General features: G+C 42.3%; 1 protein-coding gene across 3 annotated transcripts; it reads right to left on the minus strand.

The window, feature by feature from the left end:
- Window positions 1-7,692: 7,692 nt before the first annotated feature.
- On the minus strand, window positions 7,693-14,569 carry foxj1b (forkhead box J1b). Of its 3 annotated transcripts, XM_067488126.1 has the most exons (4): window positions 14,488-14,569; window positions 10,304-10,447; window positions 9,504-10,171; window positions 7,693-8,874 (listed from the first exon to the last, which is right to left on the minus strand). In XM_067488126.1, exons 3-4 carry the CDS (start codon window positions 10,089-10,091, stop codon window positions 7,984-7,986), a joined length of 1,479 nt encoding a protein of 492 aa, XP_067344227.1. In that variant the 5' UTR covers window positions 10,092-10,171; window positions 10,304-10,447; window positions 14,488-14,569; the 3' UTR covers window positions 7,693-7,983. The 3 variants fall into 3 exon arrangements, with proteins under 3 accessions (XP_067344227.1, XP_067344226.1, XP_067344228.1); XM_067488125.1 differs by lacking the exon at window positions 14,488-14,569 and having other exon boundaries at window positions 10,304-10,702; XM_067488127.1 differs by lacking the exons at window positions 10,304-10,447; window positions 14,488-14,569 and having other exon boundaries at window positions 9,504-10,297.
- Between the last annotated feature and the right edge of the window lie 149 nt (window positions 14,570-14,718).

Consider the following 14,718-nt stretch of genomic DNA (forward strand, 5'->3'; position numbering starts at 1 on the left):
GTCTGAGAACCCCCGCAGAAAGTGTGTGTTTGTGCCGTGTACAGCTCCCCTGCTGAGCCAAATGCTCTGCTGCTTCACAAAGCAAATTGCAGCTAATCAAATAAGAGCCCTCAACAGTGTGCAGCCATAGGGAGAAGAATGGAAGAACTCTGTGTGCATGTGTGTGTAGTGGCTCTAAGAGATCCCAGATAGCATGTGGAGGTGGAAGGACACACTAACACACACATTAATGAATACACATATTCACTTATAACGCAAACAGAGAAACATGCTACAGATGAATTATTCTGTGCAAACAAACACGTAGAATCTTTTGTCTGCCTTCAGTGTTTCTTGGCTTTCCAGCATATCCAGCATAAGTTTTTGTTACCACAAATAATGACCTTGAGAGAAAGAAAATTAATGCAGCTGATGATGAAATATTACAGCCTTTTCACTGAAACTCTAACTGATGCTATCCACTGATTGTGGACAGCATTTTGAGTTCTCCTAACCTCTAAAGTATATACAGTACAGCCCATATAAATCATTTTACTTCAGCAAGTATAGTTCATGGCAAAATTGTGGAATAGCTTTGAAAGAACAGAACATATGATATGATATGATGAAAGCAAATAATGAATTGTTTGTGTTTGGGTTGAAAATCCACACATATCGAGGATTACAATCTAGAGTTACACTGATCTTTGATAAATTTACTGTAACCACCTACAATAACACCTTCCACCAAGCCCACAGCTCATAGAAGCACATTAGCCGTGCAACAGCAGCAGCTTTCTTTGAGCTTTCCTGTGTATCTACACTGGAGACATTCAAGCACAGTATTGAGTGTCGGTCACCTACACTTTGGAGGCACTCCGAGCTTAATAAACCATCGCTGTGGTCACTGAATATGTGTGTAAAACACAGACAAATACACATAAAGCATAAATATACTACTGGCAAACGGTGCCAAAGCAAATGAATAACATTGATTATGTTGTCACAATGGAAAAGCATAAGGATCCGAGTAATTCCAAAAAACAGTCCGAGTCATTGTGCTATATTGAGTACAGTGTTATTCAGGAGCTCACAAGTGAATTATTAAGTTTTACTCTTTTCTTTATTAATGACAAAAATGATTGTCAACAGATATGTTTCATTACTAACCAGGAGTGTTCTGGCTGAGAGTCGGGCAGAGCAGCGGGCCAGATTGAGAAGGTTGGTCCAGACTTGTTTCTGGTCTGCTCTTTGGCACCGATATTAACGCTGTGTGAGTGGCAGAGCTCCAGCGCTGTCCTGGCTCACTTTCGGCACTCTCGTCCATGCTCATCCTCCTGACACGCTGCCCTCTGGCTACCCCTCTGTGTGTGGCCGTGAGTGTGTGAGAGTGCTGAGGGTTTATGCAGCTGTATCTGTGATTCTGAGTAATCTCTGGCTGGCTCTGGTCTATGTGCATAATTGTCTCTTTGCTATTTGTGTTTATGTGTGTTTTGTGTGTATGCGTGGCAGCTGTGAGCCTGTGGGACAATCAGCCGCTTACTGCGACCACAGAGACCGAACACACAGGGCAGGAATGTCTTTCAATGACGAAGTGGCGAATGCCAAAATGCACACATACACACACACATAAGTCAAAAGAACCCACACTGATACTGCAGGGTATCTTATTACTTATCCATACAACATATTATGACTAGCAACTAATATGTCATTGCAAGCACAGGTGTTCTTTATGTAGAAAGCTTCCTTTTGCAAATTAATGTTATGGAGAGTGCATGAAGTCAGTGATGCAAATGAACAGTTACCAAACTAAGTAACTGCTCTAACTCTAAGGATCAGTAGTTCACGAATCAACATCCTTTCCCTCAATAATGAGCTGGTTAATGTGCTCGCCACAGTATTTAGTCAAAGATTGTTTGTGAGAAAAGATGCTCCACTTTGTAACACTGCTGCACAGCTGCTGGACCGAGTGTCTCTGTGCTTACAGGAAATCCAGTGGAGTGATACGTCTTCTCTGAAGTGGATCCTGGAATGTTAATTTTAAAGGTTGCTTTCTTCCAATTAGTCTTTCTTTTATTTTTTTAAATTTGCATTTTCACATCTAGTTGTTGGCAGATACCCTGTATTAAAAGACTCAGATGTGAAGCAGGACCAGAAAACATCATCAGGACATGCTAATACGAACATGGTTGGATTACTGGAAAGACTTAGTGGACATAGGCCCGGTGGCCCTAGAGCTCACAGGGACCCTTGGTTTGTGCCTCTAAACTAATGTCCATGTTAATATTTCTTGTTCAGATGCCACACAGCTCAGTTGACTACACCTGACTACAAAGAGACAAAAATAAATACAAAAAGGACAAAAAAAGTTACTAAAAATAGATACACAATGACATAAAATACACACAAGAAATCACCAAAGAAAACTTCACAGCCTCAACTGGAGTCATTATGTGTCTCTTTCATTGTGGAGATCCTGTGTGAGAGGAGTGGGAGCTTTTTCTTGTCTGTGCCCAGGGGCCCATTTTCTCATAATCTGCCCATGGATATGCATAAAAAAAAATAAAGTTTAACTTGTTTGTATGCAAATATCACATGTGAAGTTACATGTTGAGAGCATCTTCCCTGTGGAAATTCAGCTCATAACACCAACACAAATCGGCAGTATACAGGAGGGACTGCAGCTCACAGTCAAGTGACCCTACAACTGACTCACTCACAGTATTGGAGCAAAGGTGCAGTGTGATTCAGTGGAAAATATACTGCGCTGAAAATGTTCTCAGTAAAGTTAACACCAGTCACCCAGAGTTGCAGCAATGCAGTCACTCGGAGGCATGCATGGAAACTGTGTACTGTGGAGAACAATGCAAAGGTAAAGGTGCTCTGAGCACTCGGAAGCACAAACAACGTAAAGAAAATTGTTTGTGATGTTGCTGGTGTCTGTCCAATCTGAGTGTAAGTTCCACAATCTTTTTATACTACTATTCTGAAGAGAATTGCTAGGCAGAGGAAAAGATGGTGGGACAAAAGCTGTGAGACACTGTGAATGTGACATAAGCCCTGAGCACTCCTGCAAGGGTGAATAGAGCCTCTTTGGCCTTAAAGGACCTCTATACATAATCATAATTGCCATCTGCGTGTGTGCAGTTGTCTTCACACTCATTTGCACCTTGCATTTGTCTGCACTACATGCCCCTGATTAAATACAATTAGCACATCAAAACTGAAACAAAATCTAGAGGGTTTCTGTGTGGGTTCATGGTGCATGGGCAAATTACAGATCCACTCTTTGTTAGTCATCACCACATTTGGAGGAATAAAAGCCCCCCTGGTCAAAATCTCCACCAATAAGCCTTTTGATAATTCAGTTCTTATAGTCATGATCCTGCTCTCTTTGTATGTAAACATGACTATAAGCCCAAATCCTAATCTCAGCAAATGAAAGAAAGCCCCTTCACCATACCACACCTCCGTCCTTTTATTCTAATTTACCATCCGCAGTTCCTTTCAAAATGGAACCCTCATTAGCATTTCATGCATAAACAACAGTCTTTTAGAAAGACTGTTTAGGTGTATTTCCTGCCCATGCCCCTCCTCTTGTGTCAAGACAGTCTGGAGAGGCATTAAGCGATGGTCAGACTGTTGAATATCATCCCAGTCTTGTTTCCCTTATCAATATGTGATGAGGGCTTGGAAACCAGAGATGGACGGCAATTTCCGGCCTGTTCATAGGGGTGAAGGTGACTCCTACTGAAGGTGTTTTCCTGATATATGTCTGCATGTGATTCCTTCCATGCACCAGCGAGGTGATTTCATTCACCAGAGCAATGTAATACTTATCTGTACATGTAATCACTCACGCTCAGGGGTTCCTCGGGGGCTATAAAACAGGCTTAGGGTGCATTCTCGTTGCCACCTTTTGCTTTGTGCCACAATGAAGGATCAAATTAGTGAGGGACCCCCATCATGTGTCTACTATCTCCTGTTCTCCTTGAAGAATAGCTCTGTGGTTATCCCCAATAAAGGGAGAGTTTACGTCAAGCTGGGAACAGTGCTCCTTTAGTAAGGCTGGGTGACCCTATTTGTCAGACTCTAATCAGGAGCAGTACAGAGGCTGCCATGATGGCAATAAAACAAAAAATACACCCTCTTCTTGTCTCTGTTTCTGCCTTTGCCATCCTTTGTGTAGCCCCCCTCGAAATCAAACGCGCAGCGGCACACACACACAAACACACACACACACACAAACACACACACACAGACTGATGCTGAGCCTCCCAGAGGGGCACCTAGGAGGAGGTTATAAAGCATTATAAGCCAGGTTAGACTACAGTGACAGCCCAGCTTGTTCTCTCTTCTTTGAGCAGGTCCGCGTGCTGGGCAGTCCCATCCTCTCATCCACCATGTTGAATAGAACCACGGGGCTCTGGCTCCACAGAGATAGTGTTATCTGGGCCACCACAGGGCTCCAGCCGCAGACATGTACACACACGCTCAGCAGGCAGCACGCACATCATCGCAAGTGCAGACAAAGAAAGCTGTGGAGCAACACAAACATTATGGGCAAGTAATGTAACTGCACACAAGCACATGTGCAAACTGGCACAGACAAATAGACCTAAGTGTGACAAGTACAATAAGTCGCTTTTTGCACCTCAACTTGACAGTGACACTCATGTATCTAACTAACTTTTACATTTTCTCCACAAATGGAAACATCTCTGAAACTACAACTGCAATAAATGGTCCATAGGTGTCAAACTATCGGCCTCTTTATCAGCTAGAGTGATTTTCTCCATTTAGGGTGGTCAGTGGTCACACGCCTCAGCCTCGAATCTGGCCGTAGTCCCTGCTGTTTTGAGGAATCTGAATTATTCCACCCATTCCTGGAGATCTCCACACATGACCTACCGCTGCTGGGAGCCGCAAGCCAAAGAGAAGGAGATAAGCCGCATTTCTCCCTTTTCCTCCAACAATTTCAATTAAAAAGAGATTTGAGGTGGAAAATCACATTTTCATATGGGGCATGTAAGTAAAATCCTGGAAAGAGCTGAGATGAGATGTGGTGGAAATTTCTAATGGCTACCAGACATGTCTTGTTTGTGGAGAATATTCTGGTAGATGCAGGCTCAACTGGTGGAAGTATTTTACCAGATGCTTCAGATTTTATAAATATCATCTGAATTCTAAATAACACACATATTCAATGTATTAATTATAAAAGGTGTATATGTAATTGGCAACAGTCTGCCTTCTAATTATACATCAATAACAGTGGGATGTACTGGTTTCTATTACAAAAGTGTTGATTAGACACTTTTTTCTCTTCTCATTAACCCTAAAGCACACAACCAAAGTCAGCTGTAAGAACTTAGTACTAGTTGATTATATTGTGTCCCCTCTGCTACTGAAAACTGGAGGTCCTCAGAAAGACACTTCCTATAGGTCAATCTATGGCTTATGGTCCATGCTGTAATAGTTTGATTAATGAGAACCATATAGTCCTCGGAGGATAAATCCTAATGACTTAGTTTTACCATCCAGCACCACAAGCAGGTCAAATTGTTGGATGTCATGCTGTGCTAACTACTGAGGTAGGTGGACATGGATCCCTTGTTTTAACTCTCTTTTGCCACAACGAAGTTGGCATTCACAGTCAAGTGAAATCATATAGCTATTTGTTGGATTATGAAATTTACCAATTTGAATTTGATAAATTTAGTGAGCCCCTAACAATGCATCTACTGCCAACCTTCATTAGGTCAGAGTTCTGTGGGTTCAGTAGACCCACTTCGTTTGGGGACCAAATCCATACTAAACTAAATTGGTACTAAAATTGAATATTGAACTCCTATTGTTGAAACTTGCAATTATATATATATTTTTTATATTTTTATAATATTTTTGAAAGTCCCACCACCACCAAGGGCAGCCTTGGTGCCGGTCACGAGCATGGGTAAAATGGGAGGGTTGCAGCAACAACATCATCGGGCGTAAACACTCGAGCCAAATCAATGTGCGGAACATGTTCTGCTGTGGCCACCCCTGAAGGGACAAGGGACAAGGACAAGCCGAAAGCTGTTGATCTTTGACATATGCAAAAGTACAAATGTATCAAATGACATTATAGTGTGCAGCTGTTTTTATCTACCAAGCAAGTTCAGACCTGTCTTTGCCGATTTATGATGAAACCTGATGCTGCTAATTTAAACAACAATCCTGACCACAGGCTTATTATGCACTCTGTTTAATCTCTAATATTTCACAACGACAAGTGAAGAATACATATATGTGTTATTGTTCTTTGTTTAATTGACACCATTTATTGCATCAAGGCATGATTGCATTTTTAAACAGCTTAAAAAAGTACAAATGAAAATAACATGGTAAGATTAAAGAGTTTATATCAAACTTGATCAATATGATACAATAAGAAAATCTGGCCTTTGACAGTTGAATTTATGTATCTGTCCCACAAACAAGAAGTTATTATTCCCATATATAATTTCATATCAGATTCATGAAAACAAACCTTACAAATAAAAAGACATAAACCAAAGAAATCAGTAAGAACAAATGGAAATAGTGACAGAAAGCATAACTCACTTCTTCTCTTATTAATCAACACAGAAACAACAGCAAACTGCATATTGTTTATCTACAAATTTGGCGAAATGTAATCAGCAGATGACCACTTTTCTATATATTTGAAAGTCGAAGTACATTTAAACAGAGCTCTTACTCAGTTCACATATTTCAGTGTTGAGCTCGTGGTTAAAAAATAAAACAGGGTGATATGAACAATTACAGCATATATGCATCATTTTCATCATGGTCAGTAAACGTCAGAAAACATCATTTTAATACCGTATAAAACATAAAACTAAACTTCCTGAAAAAAGCTGTCTTGCTCTTCTAAATCTGCTGCCTATCAAAGTGCATAATGTTCCATTTCATGACTCAATTTCAGGTCTGTTCCTCTCACTCGATTTGCAATACATAACTGTAGACAAATGGCAAATGTTCCTGCCTAGCTTCATGCTTTATACTTTTATGAATATATATATTAAATTGAGTATATACCACAGTCATGGGAGACTTATTTCTAATCTCAGACTATGACGTTGTCCTGCCCACCATCCTGCTCTTATAGCTTCATCTTTTACCATCGTACAACATGGTAGACAGTTGAGATGAGTGGCTGATTTCACTGCATGTTAGTAAAAAAATGCTAATGTAGCAAAATAGAATCCTGTATGTGTCCTCTCAGTCTCACAGTGACAGCGCTGTTTCTGTGGAGAGTGCTTTGAAGGAGGGTTTTCTGCCACTGTGGACAAATAGCTTCAGCTTACGCTTCAGTCCAGCTCAGCACTCATTCGAGCACATCCCAGTATCAGCCACCTTATAATCAACATCCTGTAGTTCCCCCCAAAAAAAATCGACACCAAGGAAATTCCCTTTTTGCGCACACAGTCAAGCTTTTCTTCACTGTACTTCGGCGTGAAGAAGCCTTTTGCTGCTATTCTTTGTACAGAGTGTGATAATCCTTCATAGTCTGCATGAAAGTTTAATTCGTTTTATCAGAGATACTCTGTTGTATTGTCTTTTCATTTTGCCCGATAGGCCAGCTCTGCATCATGTTACACACTGCTTCCTGTCAATCACCTGACATCCTCAGAAAGAATTGGGAGCCTGGGCCAAGAGACAGCCTTCAAATGTTCCAATAAACTTTATGGACACATCAAGGTAAAGACATCTTTGTTAGCTGGTTTGACATGATCACATTTGTATGTTAACAGAAAAAAAAAACAAGTAAATGTTAGAAATAAATTACAAACGCAGTGTATTGCAGATCGATTGGAAGAAATGTGGAAGTAACCATGCTGTAGCTCTAACTTTCACCAGTGTCATCCTTTAATAGGTGATGTACAATTGGACCAGCAATCAGATATGAGTGTTCAGTGGGTGTAAATATTTAGAAGTCATTGTGGTTGTAAAAGGTCACAGGTAGGCCTCGACTCGTTCCCATGGCTGCACCTCTGTGAAGAAGCCTTCACACAGGCCGAAGCTTTGATCCAGAGTCAGAGGAATGGCTTGTGCCTCTTCTTTGATCTCCTCCCAGGGCTGTAGCACTGGCTCCTCAAGCCGCTCAGGGAAAAGCGTAGAGGGCTCGTCGAATTGCTGCAGGTGGTGGTGATTTTGGAGCAGCTGATCGTGGTCCAGCGGCTGCTGCTGTGGGTGTTGCTGCAGCATGTGGAGCTCTCCTATATTGGCTGTTAATTCCACTGAAGCAGCGCTCAAATCCATGTAACCATAGGACTGATGGAGGTTTAGGTGTTGGCTCTGTCCCATGAGGTCAGAGCCAACACCGCACCACCTGCCGAGCCCTGCTGAGTGCTGCCTCCCCTGCATGGGAACCTCCATCTCACAACCCAGGGAACTTAGTGCCGTGTTGATGTCCAAATCCTCAAAGGTGCTACAGTTTCCGCTGAGAACGTCATCGAACACAGAGGCCAGGTCAAAATCACCCCTCAGGATGTCGACTTTGTGGGCTTCTGTTGCTAAAAGAGGGGACTCTGTCGCCCTCGTCGCCTTGTTGTTGCTTTTAGAAGGCAGGAGCTTCCGTTTGCCACCCAGCCCTTGGTACGGGCAGCCATTTTGGGTGCTGTGGTAACTCTGAAGCAGTTTGCTCTGTCTGTGTGTGCCGCCACTACTGCTGCTGTTGCTGCTGTAGTGGTTTGCAGATATCCTCCTACGTTTGAAGATGCCATTGACAAACATGTCAGCATATTGAGGGTCAATCTGCCAGAAGCCTCCCTTCCCTGGCTCGTCTTTCTGTCTGGGGACCTTCTTGAAACACTTGTTGAGGGACAGGTTGTGACGAATTGAGTTCTGTAACAAAAACAAACCCATAAAAAGACAGTGGTATTTAACATTTTCCCATTGGCTTTGAGCAAATTTGAGTTAGTCAAGCAAGAACTGAAAATGCCAGTTTGTCTGTGTAAGAGTGACAGGAAGAAAGACTTAGAGACAGGGGAGGAGGAGGGCTGGATTGTTGTTGTTTGTATAGGAAAGCAAATGTACCTAATGAGGCTTTCTAGTAATAGGCATCTCTGTGCATTTCAAACATGATCAGCTGTGCTTAGCTGCCATCTCTCTCAGGAGCCCTCATTAACACACACACATTAGAGTGCTCTCTCCACCCTATCACTATTCCCCTCGGACAAAAACCCTGTATGAGTACTCTCTCTTGGAAGATGGAAATTTCTGAGCCTCTTGCATCAAAAACATAAATAATAATAAAAAAAAAAAAACACTTGTCATGGAAGTGTGTTTTTTTTTTTTTCATGTTCACGTATCTTGCACCACATTGATAAAGGACAGATCTTGTTTGATGTCCTGTAGTCTAAGGCTGTGGTGTGTGGTTGTGACACTGGAGTCAATTGCTCAGCCGTCCTCCCTCACCTCACCATTTATCTGACTCATCAATAATACAATGAGAGTTATCCGGACTCGGTTACCTGCCAGCTGGGCTCCGCGTGTCTGTAGTAGCAGAAGTTCTCGGTTATCCAGTTATAGATGGTGGATAGAGTCACTTTGGGCTGTTTGCTGGCCTGCATGGCCATGCAGATGAGAGAAGCGTATGAATAGGGAGGTTTGACTTTAGGGTTGGTTTTGTAGTCGACCTCCACCGGCGGGCTGGTCTGAATTGGGATCTGTGGGTAGCCGGATGTGGGATGTGCGCAACTGGAGAACCGTGGTGCAGTAGTGGAGTCGCTGCCGGAGGTAACGGGACTCCCGAGGTACAGAGGCATCCCGGTGGCGGCAGTGTCCCCGGCTGGTGGGCTGGACGGAGAGTCGCTGCCTCCTGTGGGGAAGCCGAGCCGCTTGAGGAAAAGGTGCTGCTGGGAGGACGGACAGCCCGGTCCAGCGCCGTTGGGTTTCTCTGGGTCCGCGCTTAGGATGGAGAAATTCTGAAGCCAGTGGAGGCTGGTGAGACTATCATCAAAGGGGACAGAGTCAAACCCGGACACCTGATCCTCCGGGTACATCGCCAACCATTTCTCCTTAAACTTATTAGCGATGTCAGGGCTTGTCAGGACCGGCATCCTGGCTTTGTGCGCGCAATGAGGACTGAAGACGACCAAATGATCTTCAAATCAGCGTTCAAAGTAGTATTTTATCTTATCTATGACAAAGTGTAAGAAAAAACAAAACCGCCGTTAATTAAGTCATCCCACAGGAAAGGCTGACAAATTAGAAAGAACTCTAAATATCCAAAACAAGCAAGAAACTGCCAAATGATGCCTAATGTCCCTACCTCTGGTGCAGTCCTTTTGGAGGGGATGCTTTGTGTGCACCTGTTGCAGTCTGTCCCTGCCTCTCCTCTCCAAGGACTCAGCGGCGCATCCAGTCTCTGCGCAACAAGTGCGGCGGGGGGAGGGCGCGGAGCCTCCAGCAGCAGCTCATAAGGACAAAAAAAAAAAACAGAGGAAGAAGAAAGAACGTCACTCAGGACAGATCCATGTCGACTCGGGCACTTACTCATGTAAACGCTCTGTATTATTTGAGGGGTCTAACTGTGGGAGGTCAAGACGTGACAGTGTGTGGAGGTTGTAAAATAAGTCGCTCATAAAGCCTGAGAGACTGCCCACCATCCCTTTAAACGCCTGGAGGGATTTCTGATTGGCTACCCTGGCCTCTCCAGGTTTCACTTGAAGTCTCTCTCTCTCTCTTACACACACACACACACACACACACACACACACACACTAAAGGAGCAGTCACTCAAATGAATGCTGACCAATGGGACTACAGTAGTGCACTAGAGGCTCGCAGCAATAGGAACAGTCCGGTTTTGTCTGTGTGCCTTTAATCTGTGTCGGTCCCGGAAAAAGGCTGAAATGTGACCTCTGCGGCGCGTCACAGACCTCCGCTGGCGCTGAGTAAGACGCGCCACACGTCCCGCTTGTAGCGCACTTTGTTACCTGCAATGAAAGCAGCTCGGTTAAACTGAAAAGACACTAACCAGGCATATTGTTTCTTTTCAACGTGAAAAGGCAAACGTGCAGAAGTGGCTCAATTCCGTTGAGTGGACATTTTTAATTTAGCGGCAACATGGTGGCGATGTTCTGCAAAGCACCAAAGCAAACAAATATGTAATTAAGCAATTTTCCACTGTAAACATGAACAATTTAAAAGAACCCACGTTTTTGTCTCAGATAAATTATTCAGATATGGTAAAGTCAAGCTGTAATGCCACACAAATATATACATTATTTCCCCTGGGAATAAGTACAAATAAGGTTATAGCCGGAAATAATTAGAAAACCCAACGTCAAATGTACTTTAAAGTTTGTCTTGAGCATATAAAAATACTACTAATAAAATAATTATATGACATGTCAGATAATTTGGTGACCTGATTCTGATACAGTCACATGCAGGAAAAGATACTTTTTAGATTGTTTTTAAACAAAGAAATTTAAGCGACTACGAAGGTTTTGTGTGTCAAGATGCATACATACTGTATGTCCAATAAAAACATGTTGTAGAACAATGTGGTTTCTGTGTGTTATATGACAGAGCCCCCGTCAATTATGAGAAAACAATGCCACCTAGTGGTTTATTGATGAATTACAACCGTAAAAGTGGATTAACAATTAGTATGAATGAAGGGTGTTCTCTGTTCGTTTTCCAACATTACGCAGCGGGATCAGTTGCTTCCCAGGTCGAGAGAACACACTGGAGCACACTGATAAATCAAACGTGTTGTTTTTATTGGTGTGAACAATGTGAACTTGCATTTTAACAAACCTGCGTCCTCATCAGAATGAACTTGAACTTGTTGCAACTTGAAAGTTTACATTTTACTGCCAAAAAAAACCCCCCAAAAAACTACCAGTGAAAGTGCTTTTGTATCGGAAAATAATTAAACAAAGGTCTCTTCAAGACAACTTATCGCTCAGGCAGCCTGAGCAGTCCCTTTAAAGTCCACCTTTCTAGTGAACTCTTACTCTAATAGGCCTATGTTCAGTTCAGCTTTGAAAATATCTGTTTTATTTGGAAACAGCTTGAAGGCCACATGTAGTAAAGTTTCATAAAATATGAAATATTGAAAGAGGAATGACAGATTTTTACTAAAGAACAAAAGCCCTTAAAAGCTTAGAATATTAATACTTCATGCTGTTCGGACCCATCTACACCCAATATGTGGACTATTAGTGACCCTGAAGTCTACATGAATAAACATAGTTGTCATTTCCTTAACAAACCCAACATATAGTGTAAGTTAAACATCATACTCAAACCCTAATTGCCGCTTGATGACTGGGATTAATTTCTTACACAAGTAACTTCCCAGGAGCTGTGGCTTAGGTGCATTAGCGATGTCTTCTGTCAGCCTGTGGATGTTTCATCAAGTAGTCATCTCTCTCTTCATTCCCAAAATGATTTTATTAACACATTCTCTGAGGAGAAAGATTTGGACTTTAGAGGATGACAAGGGGTGGCTATCAGTGGTGGGCACCAAGGATGGATGAGTGGCAAAATCTGTGCTGAATCACTTTGAGAACCAGGATATGTCAGGCCAGCTGTTACATCCCATCAAAGAAACTTGATTTTTAAAATGAGGCCAGGTTTGTTCAGGTTCTTGACAAAGGGCTTGCTGGTGAGATGGGTAAATGTTTGAACAGCTGTTCATATTGTTGCCAGGCTTCCCACTGTCCTTCAGCAGCAACTATGCACACATACAGTGTGACTACAGTATACAATTAATGGGTCGAAGAGGGTGCCGAGGACTGTTCCACCAATATGTATTTATTGTTAATAGTACTGTTTTTACCCTTTTTAACACTCCATGGCAATGGATGCCTATCCAAGATCACTTCAAAGGCACGATACAGAATGTTCAGTGAGGTTACACAGAAGAACTATAGAGTAACAGCTAAAGAGTACTCAGTGGAGTTGGTTAACATCTCTGTTCATGAGTCAACCATACGCAAAAAAGTGGTATCCATAACAGGACAGCATGGAGCACCATTGCTGTCCAAAAACAACAACAAAAGACCTCAAGCTAATAGAGAGGCCATGGACTGATCTAAAGACAGCTGTTCACGCCAGACATCCTAAGAATAAGGCTGAAGGAGTTCTGTAAAAAATAATGGTCCAGAATTCCTCCTTTATCATGTGCAGGTTCACACAAAGGACGCTTGGCTAACTGTTTATTACTGTTTCAACCTTTGTACTAAGCTCCTGTGTTGCTGGCAATAGCTTCATGCAATATTTACTGTAAAAGGTTGAGTCATCTCAGTCTTAGATAACATTTGTGTATTTTCAAAAATGTCAAAATACTCATATTGTTTTTTTAGTGTCCCTTTCCCAAAACAGAGGGGAACCTGCACTGCTGCTTGCAATAGACAAAGGGAACAGACTATCTTTAAGGACAGCTTTTAATACGATGAGTTTAAACATTCAAGACTTCCATGCATCTCCTAAGCTTCAAACACTGAAGTAAAAATTGTTGAATCGGCAACTGTAGTTTGTGTATTATGTAGCCTGAGTATATTTTTATCACCATATTAGTGGAGCTAATCACTATCTACTGCTCCACTGTTGCAGTAAAAGGTTTGTTTCCTTCCACCAGCAGGTGTCTCCGTTCCCCATCTTCACTCCATCATCACCCTCAAACAGCTGTAGCTGCTACAAACATGCCATTGATGTAAGAGTGTTTACAGTTTGGTTACCCACAATTCTGAGCGGTGTGTTGATATCGGAGAGCTCGTTTTACACACAGTTCGATTTAGAAACCCAGGCATTTGCACTAGTCCTATTGCACAAAGGAAAACAAGGAAGACATTTAAACGTTTTTAGATTAATGGTAAGGGTATATCGAGAATCATATAGCTTTATAGCCTATATAATCTCATTCAGGTAACTGAAGCAGTAGCTACTAGTGTTTTCCTTCATTGTCTTGCAAATAGCACTTTTGTTTAACCACAAATCCCTTCATTCTGATTTTTTAAATCACATGTACTACCAGGCTGCATTAGAATTATTAAACGGTCTTATTATGTTTAACGATTCATTATTATAGGTACTTAAGTCTTTAATAAGCGTCCTTGTGACCAGCTGGTGGCTAAAGGAGCAATATCCTTTATATTTACTCCGGGTTTAAACCCTGTGTTATCCCAACATTTGATCTGCTGAGGTGTCCTTGAGCAAGCCTAAATGGAACTTACTCAGGAACTCTATTATTTCTTTCCATACTCTATTACTATATTATTACTACTACAATGCAGAATTGGGTATGCGAAAAGGTTGTGGAACCCTACAGCCGCAGTCCGCGCATATGTTTGCAGATGAACAGCAGCAGTGATAGCGCACACACACACGAGCGTTTTGATGGCAACTAATACGCAGAGCAGACTGAAAGTGCACCCATGGCTATCGGCTATTCCTAATTTAACTCCGAACAATGTAATTGGCGACGGTGAATTTGTTTACCATATTTGGCAAGATGGTGACACAGCGCGTCTGGGAATTGGACGAGAGCGGCGATCATTCACAAAAGTCTCCGCGTTCTCGAGCTTTACAAACAAAGCGGGTGCTCATGGGAGTTGTAGTCCAAAACAAACCCTTTCCGAGATCCGTCGAGCGGGGATTTGGCCCGTTTGTGGTGATTTTATTGGCACGCATGTATCATATTTTAAAATTCACTTGCTGCGATGAACTATA

This window comes from Channa argus, chromosome 20 (assembly GCF_033026475.1).
Source record: "Channa argus isolate prfri chromosome 20, Channa argus male v1.0, whole genome shotgun sequence".
NCBI classification, from domain to species: Eukaryota; Metazoa; Chordata; class Actinopteri; order Anabantiformes; family Channidae; genus Channa; species Channa argus.

Excerpts from the sequence above, each read along its gene's own strand:
- foxj1b (XM_067488126.1), bottom strand. The coding sequence starts at position 10,091 with ATGCCGGTCCTGACAAGCCCTGACATCGCTAATAAGTTTAAGGAGAAA. Across the intron at positions 8,875-9,503 it reads ACGCGGAGCCCAGCTGGCAG|AACTCAATTCGTCACAACCT; the intron begins GTAACCGAGTCC and ends TTTTTGTTACAG.